Here is a 14,949-nt window from a genome sequence, read left to right on the forward strand (position 1 = left end):
GTGAAGCAGTCTTCTATTCCACTCATGCGGTGCTATTGCTGGATGCAACCCATGTTGTTGAAAGGTCCCAAATGGCTGGATACAAAGGGTTTTTTTTAATGACCTTCCATTAGTTCCATCAGAAGTGAAGCATACTTTTAATTATTAATGAAAAACAGATGTAGAGGTGAAATTCTCTTGGACCCGGGAAAGCCCTGGGGTTCTCCGAGAATCCAGCTGTGATTCAAGCATGTTGGGGGCCTTCTGATTCACACAGCTGGTACCTCTCCAGCTGTCGCCCACTGTCCTTTGGGCCATTTATGGGTCCCTTCCTCTCATCCTTCCCAAATCACGTTTCCAGTATGGTTTCCAGTATGGTTTGATGGGAAGGAAAATACAACAAGTGTCCGTCCTCCAGTGAAACTGGAAACCAGCATAATGATAAACCAACTGGGACCCAACAGAAATGAAAAGTTGTAACACTGCTAGAATAAAGAAGGCTTACAGAACATATTTCTGTATTTGTTTCATAAAATCTATACACCTCTTGACTTTTTTTTTTAATCAACAACAATCAAAGTGTATACAGGTAAAGGGACCCCTGACCATTAGGTCCAGTCGTGTCCGACTTTGGGGTTGTGGCGCTCATCTCGCTTTAGTGGCCGAGGGAGCCGGCGTACAGCTTCCGGGTCATGTGGCCAGCATTACTAAGCCGCTTCTGGCGAACCAGAGCAGCGCACGGAAATGCCGTTTACCTTCCTGCTGGAGCGGTACCTATTTATCTACTTGCACTTTGATGTGCTTTCGAACTGCTAGGTGGGCAGGAGCAGGGACCGAGCAACGGGAGCTCACCCCGTCGTGGGGATTCAAACCGCCAACCTTCTGATCAGCAAGCCCTAGGCTCTGTGGTTTAACCCACAGCGCCACCCACGTCCCAGGCAATATATACAGGTGAAACTCGAAAAATTAGAATATTGTGGAAAGGTTCATTTCTTTCAGTAATTCAACTTAAAAGGTGAAACTAAGATATGAGATAGACTCATGACATGCAAAGTGAGATATGTCCAGCCTTTGTTTGTTATAATTGTGATGATTATGGCGTATAGCTGATGAGAACCCCAATTTAACAATTTCAACTTGGAGGTTTTCATCAGGTGTACCCCATAATCATCACAATTATAACAAATAAAGGCTTGACATATCTCGCTTTGCATGTCATGATTCTATCTCATATATTAAACTCCAGTAGCTAATGAAAACAATTGCTAACATAAATGGACTTTTCCATGATATTCTAATTTTTCGAGTTTCACCTGTATTATCACACAAAAGCTTCAACCAAGAGATCATGGTATAAGGCAGCTTCTGCGTAGTACTGCTTCATCACCAGTAGGTGGAGCTATGTATAAAACGACGACAGGATTTTATTGTTTTTTTTTGCGCAATGGGCCTATTTTATTCCCAAGACAGCTCTTTTTGCAGAACAATTGCAAAGTAAGATGTATCTTGTGCTGAAAGTCCAGCAGCTGCCTCGTCGTTTGAGCTTCAAACCACTCTCAGATCTATTGCCACGAAGCCTAAATGGCTGTCCCTAAAGTTTTATAGAACAGTGGTTTTAGAAGAGGGGTTTATTTCCTGGTTTTTAACTGCATGGGTATAAACTGCTTCAAATTATCAAAACTACTTTTACTTCTGTAAATGCTTTTCAAAGGATGAGGCAACGAAGCGCAATGCCTGGTCAGGAATACCTTACGTGGAGCCCTCTTTCATACTGTCACTATTGCTGCTTGATATTCCTGGATTGTATCCAATGTTTGCCCTACTCTGAGTAGTCCCATTGAAACTAATGGACCTAAGATAGTAATGGCTGTTCATTTCAAGCGGTGTGATCTGAGTAGGAAGAACTCTGGGCACTACCCATTGTGCTTAATTGCCCTAAGCCATTCTGAGCATTGCAAATTCATTGGAAGGGCAGAGTGTGATGTTTCTAAAAATAACAATGGCTCTCAGGCATTGAGCTTGTAGGTAACAAAGAATATGCAATGAGTCTCCTAACATTTCCACACCAGTTTGTGATTATTATTGTTTTAAAGTCCTCCTGAAAATTCACCAGCAATTTTAGTGTGAATTTCTCCTATAATAGACATTTTTATGTGCAACTTTGCCCAGCAAACACATATTTTTGCATAGTATTTCTCCCAATGCTGAAGCATTCTTGTACCTTAACTCTCACTAAGATATGCTGTTCTATGCACGCTTTAATGCGGCAGATGAATTTTCGCAAACGGTGGTTAGCTGGAGAGCTGCATTGCAAAATTCGGAGAAGTGTTAATTTCCAACGACCTTTGCGTTTCAGTTTGCATACCGCTTCGAAAAAAGAGAATTAGGTAGATTCATATTTGATGTGAACCGAATCGAATTTCTCCCACCACCCACCACCAATCCTTAGCCAAGTGGTTCCGGCCCTACCTGGTGTTCTCCGATTTCCTGCTCATGCACTGGTGCAGGAAGAGATAGTCTTGAGGGGCACTGGTGGAAAGCGTGGTCCGGATATGGTTGGCGGGTGAATCGAAGGTGAAAAGGGTGGGCTGGCTGGAGTGCGAAGGAGCAGATGACTTTCGTTCTCGCAGGAGCCGCTGGCTGGAGCCACTCAGCTCAGCCGGGGAGGAACGTGGCCCGTGAATGACAGAAGGAATGTTTCTTAGAGAATCTGCACAGGAAGAATTAAGGGAGATATCGTCACGATGATGATGATGATGATAATAATAATAATAAATTTAATTATACCCCGCCCAATCTGGCTGGGTTTCCCTAGCCACTATGGGCAGCTTCCAGCAAAATATTAAAATACAATAATTCATCAAATATTAAAAGCTTCCCTAAACAGGGCTGCCATCACATGTCTTCTAAACATCAGACAGAACCTAACAGAGCTACAGTGCCCAACAAATCAACCAACCAACCACAGTTCCCATGATTCTCTGGAAGAAGCAATGTGCATTAAATGTGCAATCAGGGACAGAGTATGAGTGGCTCTTCAGATGTAGAACAATAGAATCATAGAGTTGGAAGGGACTCTGAGGATCATCTAGTCCAACCCCCTCCAATGCAGGAATATGCAGCTGTCCCTTACGGGGATCGAACCTGCAACCTTGGCGTTATCAGCACCATGTTCTAGCCAACTGAGCTATCCAACTGAGTCAAGCACCTAGATTCCAGCTCCCATCATCCCTAGCTACCAATGGCCATGATAGCAAGAGGCTGATGGGGAGCCTAACAATCTAGGGATGACTACATGCTCCTCATCTCCTCTGCCTAAACAAGGTGATTCATTCCTCCTATACATTGTCAAGTGATAAAAATAGGCATGTCTGCAGGGTTTCTTTTAGCCGTACCACAAATTCCTATTTTAGAGAGAACAAAATGACACCAGTACGTGGTTCTGACTGACTGGTTGGTGCCTGTGCGCACCGCCGATCAATATTGAACATTAAATTTAATGGTGTCATTATTATATTAAGGAGAAAAGTTATTTGCATTGCTCAGTACAGGGATAGATTACACGCACAATGCTCAAATTCCATTATTCGGTCAGAGGAGAGCTACCTGGCAGCACAGCACGCTATCAGAATTTAAGTCATCGTGTTTGCCTAATTATGCTATTATTATGACCCTGCGATCATCATCTGAGGTCCTTCTTTGTGGGACTCCTCCAGGTGAGGTCTGGAGGGTGGCAACATGAGAACGGGGCCTTTTCTTTGGTGGCTCCCTGTTTGTGGAATGCCCTCTCCAGGAAGGCTCACCTGGTTCCTCCATGACATACCTTTTAAGTTTTATGAACTTTTAAATGTGCTTTTAGGAGGTGGGGTTATTGGCTTGTTGTTGTTATGCATTCTGTGTCCTCATTTTGTATTGTTGTGAACCGCCCCGAGATCGTCGGATGAAGGGCAGTAATAACCTGAGTGGGTCTGGCTAGAGCTGATGGGAATTGCAGTCCCCAAAATTTGGAGAGCACCAAGTTAGTGCCATTATGATTTTGGCTGCTTTATTTTCAATCCCTCGTGCGGCATTCTCCATTTTCACAGCTGCTGCACACAGGGTCGAGAAAGGGAGGAGAAATGTGGAAAGAGGCAGGAGGAAGGGGGGGGGGAAGAATTAATCAAATCAGCTCCTGGATGAATAACCCCGTCCTGTTTTTTGGGTTTTGCTTCTTGGTCACGCAAGGAAGTGACAGAATGCCAGGAGCTGCCTTTTAAATGTATGGCTGCCAAACTAGTTTTTTTCATTCAACTGGTTGGGGGCGGATGGACACTGAAACATACAAACAAAAAGAGGTACACACCAGGGGCGTAGCCAAATTGGGGGGGGGCACAGGGGCAGCTGTCCCCCCCTAATTCAAGTAAATAAAAGAAAATGCTTAACTAACTGAGTAATCGTGTCGCAGATAGCTCGGTTCTGGCCCCCAATAAATCCTGTGCCGTCGTCCCCGCCATTAATCCCGGCTACGTCCACGATACACACATAATTTTTAGACATACCCTAAAACAGTGTTTTTCAACCTTTTTTGGGCAAAGGCACACTTGTTTCATGAAAAAAATCACGAGGCACACCACCATTGGAAAATGTTAAAAAAATTAACTCTGTGCCTATATTGACTATATATAAAGTAATTTTCCCACGGCACACCAGGCAACATCTCGCGGCACACTAGTGTGCCACGGAACAGTGGTTGAAAAACACTGCCCTAAAATACAGACCTTTTGGACTGAAGAAATAATAGTAGCTGGAAGCACGATAGGATATACAGTGGTACCTCGACTTACGAATTTAATCTGTTCCGAATGCATATTCGTAGGTCGAAAAATTCGTAAGTCGAAAAAAGCGATTTCCCCATAGGAATGCATTGGAAACGAAAAATTCGGAAAAGTCGAGTAAACCGCATCTAAAATTCGTAAGTTGAGTAAACCCCATCTAAAACCGCCAACGGATGTCCTTTGGATGTCGAAAAATTCATAGGCGTGCAGGCACTTTTTTCATTCATAAGTCGAAAAATTTGTATGTCGAGTAATTCATAAGTTGAGGTACCACTGTATAGTCCCTGTGAACCCACTTGTAATTTGTTTTGGGTATGTCTTGATAGATGACAGCGGAACAACCTTAAGTATTCTTTTCCTTCCTTTGTTAAGGAAATAGGAAATTACTAAAAAGAGGAATGCTTTGATTCAGTTTTACCAAAATTATGCCAATACATCAACATACAGCCTCCCACCCCCCCAAAGTATTTAACGAGCGCATGGCACCCTACGCAGTAATTTTTTATTGTTAACGGGGAACTATGCTAATGCTCCAAGTTATCAGTGAACTGGTGATCATTTACTGCTTAAAAACGTTACACAAAAATAGATAAAAGGATGCATGCTGTTTAAACAAGCTAAAGGGGGGAAAACAGAGTGAAATATATGGGGGGGGTTGCTGAAGAGGAAGATGAATGAACGGGGGTGAAGGCTCATTGCAGGGGGCTCTAATGCAGCAATTTTTTTTAAAGCTCAGATTTTAGGTGGGAGAAATAGGTCCATTACTCAACAGCCGCACGCTATTCTAGAGACATGAGTGGGCATCACTCAAAACAGACTCACACTCCATAATCTCTAGTAAAAGCAGGCTTCTCAGCCCAAGGGAGCCCAATCCATTGACACTGGCATTGATTTTCAAAAATGTATCCTCGCTCTTCTCCACACAGTGACCCGGCCACTAAGTGCTATTACCGATTGCAGCGGGTTCAGAATTCACTCGCCACCGTTAAAGGGTTTCGGGAGACGAAAACCCGTCAATAGAGGCAAGAAAGGGGAAGGGGCAAGAAAGCTGTGAGCTGCTTGTATTTGAACTTACTGTGGAGCAGAGAGAAGCAAAAGGAGGGAGATAATTCAGAAGATGGAACATTTGTCCTGTGGCAGAAAATTCAGCGGATGTGCTTTACTTTTTTTCGCTGTTGGAGACCGAGAAGGATCTGGGGCTCATGGGGAACATTTGCAAACAGGTGAAACTGTTGGTTTGCTTGTTTATTCTTTTAGTATTGTTATCTATTGAATTTGTTTGACAACCTGCACCCGAAGATCGCAAGGGTGGTTCGCGGCGTAAAAATGCGAAATGAAAACGCAAAATAAAACAAAGACAAAGGCGAAACAAAACCAATATCCCTCCCTTGCACATCCACTTTATGATTTCTTAAATTTGCATCCTGCCCTTCCTCCCGAGGGAGCCCAAAGGAGAAAACCTAAAACTTATTTGCCGGCAATTAACACCATTCAAAAACATTTTAAAATGAATAAGAACCATCTAAAAAATAAGATACCCTCAGTTACTAAACCCTGAAGAACAATCCATACCCTCTTCCTTGCAGGATATATTTGGGAGAATAAAAAGCTAAGGAGTGCAGCCAAGCTGGTGTCTGTGTCTGGAGGTCCTGGGGTGGGTGTGCCTTGTCATCTGGGCAGCCCAGGACCTCCAGACACACTGCCTAGGCTTGCGCCCCAGGGTGGTCACTTCGGTGCTGCTAACACAGCAAAATAAAAGTTGCTCAGTTCTGACCAGTGCCAGGCAGCTGCCATCTGGTAAAGGTAAAGGTAAAGGGACCTCTGACCATTAGGTCCAGTCACAGACGACTCTGGGGTTGCGGCGCTCATGTCGCTTTACTGGCCAAGGGAGCCGGCATACAGCTTCCGGGTCATGTGGCCAGCATGACTAAGCCGCTTCTGGCAAACCAGAGCGGTGCACAGAAACGCCGTTTACCTTCCCGCCAGAGTGGTACCTATTTATCTACTTGCACTTTGACATGCTTTCGAACTGCTAGGTTGGCAGGAGCAGGGACCGAGCAATGGGAGCTCACTCTGTCATGGGGATTCGAACCGCCGACCTTCTGATCGGCAAGCCCTATGCTCTGTGGTTTAACCCACAGCGCCACCCACGTCCGCAGCTGCCATCTGAAGTCTCCCCAAAAACCAACGCTCACCATCGACATCCCATCCAGAAGCAGCACATACCATCACTGGGTGAGATGCTCATTCTCTCTGGCGAGAGGAGACAGTGGAGTGACCATCTAGGAGTCTAAGGGTGTGTGTGTGAAAGCAGCCTAAAGGTGGCAGGGATGATGGTGTGAAGGTTGGCATTGCCTCTGGTGGGTCCCAACAGATGCCCAAGTCTGGCTGGTGCTGGTTTTGAAAGTTACAAACGTGAAAAATAAAATCAAAATATGCCAAAAATAAAAATTGTGTGATGCAGTTCCATCTGTCTCTGTTTACCAGGTTCAGTCCCTATTTTCGGCACCTCTTCCTGGTAAAACATTGTCCCTATTTTGTGTTTTTCGGCATGTGTGTGTGTGGGGGGGGAGAGATTGGGAGGTTGCTATTTTCTTCCCTAAAAAAAATGCAAACGTAGTTCCAACAGGAAATGTTGGGTTCTGTGAAGCCCTGGAAGTTTGTTTTATTCCACATTTACTTGAACTTCCTGTGGATGCAGAACACACGCACATTCGCACAGAAATCTAGCAAACAGAATGAAGAAAATCTTATTGCTGCACAATGGTTTCTTCTCTTGCTGTTAAGACTTTCCCCAGCAGGGTCTTAAAAGGGGAGGAAGAAATGGATCTGGCAGAGAATTAAGAGATTCTCCTGACATGGAGTAAATCAAGGCTGGAGATTATCTGCGATCAGTACTCAAACCACTCTAATGTGAGAAAGAAATTCTATCTGTTACAGAGGCCCGAGGCACGGTCTTGTTTTGTTCCACCGTCTCTTGATGCAAGGAAGAGTCCAGGGAGAGAACAGGGGGGGGGCCTTGAAGGTTTAAAACAGCCACCATTGAAAATATGAGCCCTCCACAATGTCTGCAAATGTGATGTGAAGGCTGGAGAAAAGACAGTCAGGTTGTGCATCCACAGCAGTGACCAGAGGAAGAATGGCCACCATGGTGCACAAACAGACACCATCATCTGCCCCAGCTGCAACAAAACATGTCTCTCCTGCATCAGTCTCTAGAGGCACTACAACCTTCCAACAGCTTCACTTCACTTCCTAAGGTGCACTCCACAGTTGTCTCCCAAGAAAGACTGCCAGCAGTTCTCCAGGGTATGGTGCAGTAGCTGGTGAGGGACACGTTGTGCTCCTTCTGGAGTAGTTTGTCCACCTTTGGTCCCTACCCGGCACTCAGCTCTCACCTGTGGCTCCTAGAAGCTGTTAGCATGCGACAGTGGCCAGACCCCGGGAAACGGCTTGGACTGGGCAGCTAAACCAGTTGAGGGTAGCCGATGGGTCTCAAACCTTCGGTGAGTTTGGGACTTCCCTTTAAATGACCCCCACAGGCCGCTTGTGGCCCATGGGCCTTAGGTTTCCAACCCCTCACCTAGGAGAAGGAAAACTCTGATCCTAAACCTCCACTGCCTTGTGGGACATCTCCGGGAGAAGAAAAGGCTAAAGAATAAACCCTACACACATCTGGATTGGGGGCCCTAAGGCGGTTGAATGGCGTCTTGTACGCCTCCTTCCTGCAGCTGCTTCAGTCCAGCTGATGCCAAACGTTTTACTCTGCTCTCCGTTGGAGCTCATCAGCAAGGCCGAGAGGAGGGTGTGTGTCTTGCCATCTTGGCAGCCCAAGATCTCCATATGCACTGGCCAGGCTCGCACCCCTGAGAGGCCACTTTGGTGCTGCAAACGCAGCAAAAACAACACAGGAGGCAGCATTAGCAGCTACCTGTCTCCGCAGCCACAGCAGGTGTTGCGATTCTCCAGCAGTTTAACCTCATCTCCCGGAGGCGCACTGCACTGTCTCTCTCGAGACAGACGGATGCCAACAAAGTAGGCAGGAGCTTTCCCAGCCTTGCCTGGAGAGGGTATTCGGTTTTGAAACTGGGACCTTCAGCATGCAACACAGATGCTTATCCAATGAGCCTTGCCTCCTGCTTTAAAAACCCTTTCCTCTGTTCCCCTCTGAGATCCTAATTGTGCACTTAACAAGTACTGGGTCTGCACCTTTTAAATGAAAAGCAAGCTGAGTTTCCGCCTCTTCCTTCAGCACAATAACCCAGCATCCCTTGCGAGATGCCTTTCAGCACTTTGCAATTTAAAAACGTGACACGGGTATGGCGAATGGTGCCTTGGTCCTGCGATGGGAACCTAATGTATTATTTTCAGAACGAACTGGAAATGCTGTTACTGCAAAGCATGAAAAGCCCCCTCCCCCCAATGTTTGCTCTATTCTTGGGTCCTGATACGCACAGCTAAAGCTGTTTCTCTTCACCGTGCATGACAATCGTCCCTACCAGTGGCATTCTTTCTCGAAGATAAGGGCAGAATTTGCATAAGAAAGGGGCTGTTTGGGTGAAGATAGGCTCGGCTGAAAAAGCACCCTCGCCTTATTTAATAAAATTTACGGTCCTCACAAAGGAGCAAAGCCACACAATCAGCACAAGCAGTTCCTTCGGGACTTCACTATGACAGACTGCAGGCACGAGGGGCGGAATGTCGGAATGCCATTTTCTTTTAAAAACAAACGCTACCTGCATATATAAAGCAACCGTGCCAAGCAGAAACCTGGGCCAGGATCCTTTCCCCTTGATTTCTAGATATGCTAGATTTCTGTGCACAAGGAGTTACGATGTGGGGAAGCCTTCACAGCATCATAGAATTGTGGAGTTGGAGGAGACCCTGAGGGTCACCTAGTCCAGGCACCCCCAAACTCGGCCCTCCAGATGTTTTGGGACTACAACTCCCACCATCCCTAGCTAACAGGACCAGTGGTCAGCGGTGATGGGAACTGTAGTCCCAAAACTTCTGGAGGGTGGGGTTTGGGGGTGCCTGGTCTGGTCCAGCCCCCTGCAATGCAGGAATCTCAGCTAAAGCATCCGTGACAGATGGCTGTCAAAACTCTGCTTAAAAACTTCCAAGGAAGGAGAGCCTATAACCTCCTGAGATAAAGAGTGTTCCACGGTCAAATGGCTCTCACCCACCATCCAGACAAACAAGAGGCATTTATCAGAGTTAAAAGGAAACTTTTCAGTCAAAGCACTTTGGTTACAAAGGAAGAGTAGTTGGGAGAGTGGCCTGGGGAGAGGGGCTGTGGTCTGGGCCAGGGAAGGGAAAGTAGGAAAAAATGGTTGGGGAAATAATAATGGGCCACAATAATGGGACGACAACAACAACAACAACAACTTATTTTTATATGCTGCCCGTCTGATTGGGTTGCCCCAGCCTCTCTGGGCAGTGTCCAACAAATTAAACACATCTAGCACAGTAAAACCTCGAACATTAAAAACTTCGCTATAAAGGACTACCTTTAGATGTCTTCTAAAAGTCAAATAACTGTTTATTTTAATAATAATAATAATAATAATAATAATAATAATAATAATAATAATAATAATAATATATTTATACCCCACCCATCTGGCTAGGTTTCCCCAGCCGCTCCCAACAGAATATTAAAAACACGATAGAACATAAAACATTAAAAACTTCCCTAAACAGGGCTACCTTCAGGTGTCTTTGAAAAGTCAGCCGTTTAGAGTCGTCAACAGGTTTTCCACACTTATCAGCCTATCACCCATTCCCACCACCCTTCTGAGTAATACCCCTCCCCACTCCCCCACCATATTTAAGGATCTGGTGACTTCTGTTTCAGTGTATCTGAAGAAGTGTGCATGCACACGAAAGCTCATACCAGGAACAAACTCAGTTGGTCTCTAAGGTGCTACTAGAAAGAATTTTCGATTTTGTTTTGAAAAGTCAGATAGTTGTTTATTTCCTTGACATTTGATGGGAGGGCGTTCCACAGGGTTGGTGCCACTACCGAGAAGGCCCTCTGCCTGGTTCCCTGTAACCTCACTTCTCGCAGTGAGGGAACCACCAGAAGGCCCTCGGAGCTGGACCTTAGTGTCTGGGCTGAATGATGGGGGTGAAGACACTCCTTCAGGTCTACTGGACCAAGGCCAGCACCAACACTTTGAATTGTGCTTGGAAATGTAATGGGAGCCAATGTAGGACTTTCAGGACCAGTGTTATATGGTCTCGGCGGCCACTCCCAATCACCAGTCTAGCTGTCGCATTCGGGATTAGTTGTAGTTTCCGGGTCACCTTCAAAGGTAGCCCCACATAGAACACATTGCAGTAGTCCAAGCGGGAGAAAACCAGAGCATGCACCATTCTGGCGAGACAGTGTGCAGGCAGGTAGGGTCTCAGATGGCGTACCAGACGGAGCTGGCAGACAGCCGCCCTGGACACAGGTTTACCGGAGGCAGTAAATGCTTCTGAATACCAGTTACTGCAAACCACAGGAGGAGAGGGTGCTCAAGTCCTGCATGCACGGGAATCGAGCTGGCCACTTTTTGAACAGGATTCTGGACTAGATGGGCCACTGGCTTCATCTGGCTGGGCTATCCCCATGTTCTTACTGTAAACTTCATAAAGAAACTGTATTGTGCGAATGGGCCCAGAAAGATGAGAGTTTTGGCGAGACAAGGAAAGAGAACGCGCCTAAGCAGCAGCAATCTAAAGCAGCCCAGCTTTTAAGGAGAACCTGAAGGGCACTGAGACCTGAGTCACCAAATCCACTTGACATTTAATCTGCATGCTGCGTGTGCACACATGTTATCAGCAGGCCATTTGTTCCAAAGTCGTTTTGCCTCTGACTCGCTGCAAATATTTTCCACTATTTTAATCATGTCAACATGAGCAACTGCCTGGAGACACCTTGCGACTGTAGTCAGTTCGCGCTTAAGGTACAAATGTTTTGTTTCCTGGAGATGACAGCGCAGTTTATCTCTTTAGCTGCAAGGCAGGCTTCCCCAACCCGGTGCCCTCCGGGAAGCTGTGCTGGCAGGGGCTGATGAGAGTCGCAGTCCAAGACATCTGGAGGGTGTCAGGTTGGGGGAGACTGCTCTATGGGGAAAACAGACACCGTTCTCCCAGCTCGTGCTACCATATCCATGCCAGGAAGCCAACACTCGCTCTGCAATGGGAAGTTGCTGGAGAAGAGCAATGATCTCTCCCCAGTTTAGCTGTGCTTCCAATAGTTTCATGTGCGTGATTTGCTCACAGAATGTGGGCACCTTCTGTGTCTGCAGCACCGAAAGTGACCTTCTTGGGGCACAAGGCTGGGCAGGGTATATCGAGGTCCTGGGGTGCCCATATTCAACCGTATGCTGGCAAATTCCGACTGCAGAATTAAAATTGATTGGAGCTGTTGCACAACAAACACCCTGAAATATCCTTTTTTTTTTTTTTTAGATGGGAAAATGCACCAGAAAGTGTGATACGGCATTTGCTTGATTCAACATCATCTAATGTCCCTGCAAACCAACTGGGATGATTTTTTTTTTTTTGCAATAAACAGGTCACACAAACATGGTCTTAGTTTTTCCTGCCATTTAACAAGGAATTAGATTGTCCAAATAAAGCTTGGATACTTTTCATAACCTTACACAAAAGATTAGAGCAGAGCCTTCCCTTACTCTCAAATATTCTCGACAGCACCTCCATTTTTTCTCCTTTCTTGATCTCTCACTTCCTTCCTTCCTATCGTTTTCTTCCCTTTTCTCTCTGTGCAATTTCCCTTCTTCCTTCCTCTCACCCCCAGGCTCTATTGAAGCCATTTCCAGGGTGGTAGCCGTGTTAACTCCGCTGAAGCAAGATCAACAAAGAGCCCTGCTCTTCATTGTTTTCTTTTTCTATTGTTGTTGTTGTTTAGTCATTTAGTCGTGTCCGACTCTTCATGACCCCATGGACCAGAGCACGCCAGGCACTCCTGTCTTCCACTGCCTCCCACAGTTTGGTCAGACTCATGTTGGTGGCTTTGAGAATACTGTCCAACCATTTTGTCCTCTGTCGTCCCCTTCCCCTTGTGCCCTCAATCTTTCCCAACACCAGGGAGTCTTCTCTTCTCATGAGGTGGCCAAAGTACTGGAGCCTCAGCTTCAGAATCTGTCCTTCCAGTGAGCACTCAGGACTGATTTCTTTAAGGATGGATAAGTTTGAGCTTTTTGCAGTCCATGGGACTCTCAAGAGTCTCCTCCAGCACCATAATTCAAAAGCATCAATTCTTCGGCGATCAGCCCTCTTGATGGTCCAGCTCTCACTTCCCTATTTCCTGTTTGCTTTCTTTCTGCCACTTAGAAAAAGATTAGGGGTGTGCATGTAGGGGATACTAGCAGACTGGAGGGGGAGTCATACCAATTGCTTATGAAGTTGAATGAGGTGGGGAGCTTATAATAAAGCACCAAGGAACCTCTTAGGATCTCCAAAGAACCCCAGGATTCCTTGGAATATGGAAGGAGAAATGACCAGCTCTTGGCACCATCCCGATTTCTCTTTCTGGGACATGCAAGAACTTCCTAAGTGAGGAGTGAGAAAAAGACCAGCCAAGATTTATGCAATGTTACGCCCCAAATTTAGAACGGGTGACTTTGCCAATTTCAATTTCTCTCCATTTCCCACCCCCCCCAAAACCCCTTAATTTCAATTCTCCACCAAAAATAAAAATATTTTTTAATGGAAATTCACCACTATTTTATAGTGTGGGTTGCTCATTCTAGATGCACATCTGCGTTTCATTTCCCCCGACAGACAGATTTTTACAAAGCAAATTCTCTCACGTATGAATAAGTTACACTCTCTAATATTGCAATATTTATGCACCCAAATATATATCTGCATTTTCGAAGATGCTACTTGGCTTGAGAACCACATTGCAAAATTCAGGTAAGCGTGAATTTTGAAAGATGCCCACGTTGCAGTCTGCATGCAGTGTTGGAAAATAAATTCGACTTTAAATGAGAACTGGATCAAATTCCATCCCTACCCCCCATCTTGTAATAGTCATTTAAGAGAGGGGGGGAGAGGGAGGGAGATGGAAATATGAAGCCTTTTCCAAAGAAGCAAAAGTCACATGAGAACAACAGAGAACCAGAGACCGTGATAGAGAAATGAAAAGGAGCAGCAGCAAAGAAGGGGTCTGGGGAGAGGGCCAAGTCAGATCACCCTGACCTCAAAGCATTATATATCTTGGTTATTTTAACTGCAATCAATTCTTTGAAGGGCAGAGCAGGGATTCTTGAACATAAAGGCAAAGCTCTGCATCTCATTCTGCCTAGCCTTGCCTAACTTTGTCTAATCTTTATGTCATTCCCACGAGAATCCTTTTCCAAATGCTAATTGCTCATGCACTAATATTGTTGCTGTTCTGTTAATAATAATAATAATAATAATAATAATAATAATAATAATAATAAGTATTTTAGATCCACGGGATGCATAGTCTCCAGCCTTATGAAGGGAATCTGCTGTATTAGTCTACTGGGGTCGGCATTTTTTTTTTTTAGCCGCAGGCCGGTCCACTGTCTCTCAGACCTTGTGGCAGGCCGGAGAAGCGGCACCGGGGGAGGGGATCTGGAAGAAGAGGCGAGGGGGGCAAGTAGTCCTCCTCCCCACCCCTCCAGCCCCAGCCGCTGCGCTTACCTTCCAAGGGGCTGCCGCTGCCACCGCTTCTCGTGGGTAGGCAAAGCGAGCCAGTGTGGTGTAGTGGTTAAGAGCGGTAAGACTTGTAATCTGGTGAACCGGGTTTGCGTCTCTGCTCCTCCACATGCAGTTGCTGGGTGACCTTGGGCTAGTCACACTTCTTTGAAGTCTCTCAGCCCCACTCACCTCACAGAGTGTTTGTTGTGGGGGAGGAAGGGAAAGGAGAATGTTAGCCACTTTGAGACTCCTTTGGCTAGTGATAAAGCGGGATATCAAATCCAAACTCCTCCTCCTCCTCCTCCTCTTCTTCTTCTTCTTCTTCTCTGGCCCACAAGAGCACCAGGGTAACGGCGGAGGGAAGATGAGCGGTGTGAAAGGGCTGGCTCTGGAGAGGGGCTGCTTAAAATGGCCAGCTCAGCCCAGCCCCCTTCCTCCTCTAGGCAGAGCAGGGAGAAGCTGGGAGGAGGCG

General features: G+C 46.0%; 1 protein-coding gene across 1 annotated transcript in view; it reads right to left on the minus strand.

The window, feature by feature from the left end:
• Window positions 1–14,949, minus strand: part of GAB2 (GRB2 associated binding protein 2) — a 135,782-nt gene that overhangs the window by 9,934 nt on the left and 110,899 nt on the right. The window contains exon 3 of the mRNA XM_033146024.1: window positions 2,449–2,689. Within this exon, the coding sequence (XP_033001915.1) occupies window positions 2,449–2,689 (241 nt within the window). The remainder of the gene's footprint in view (window positions 1–2,448; window positions 2,690–14,949) is intronic.

This window comes from Lacerta agilis, chromosome 4, assembly GCF_009819535.1.
Source record: "Lacerta agilis isolate rLacAgi1 chromosome 4, rLacAgi1.pri, whole genome shotgun sequence".
In the NCBI taxonomy this organism is placed as follows: domain Eukaryota; kingdom Metazoa; phylum Chordata; class Lepidosauria; order Squamata; family Lacertidae; genus Lacerta; species Lacerta agilis.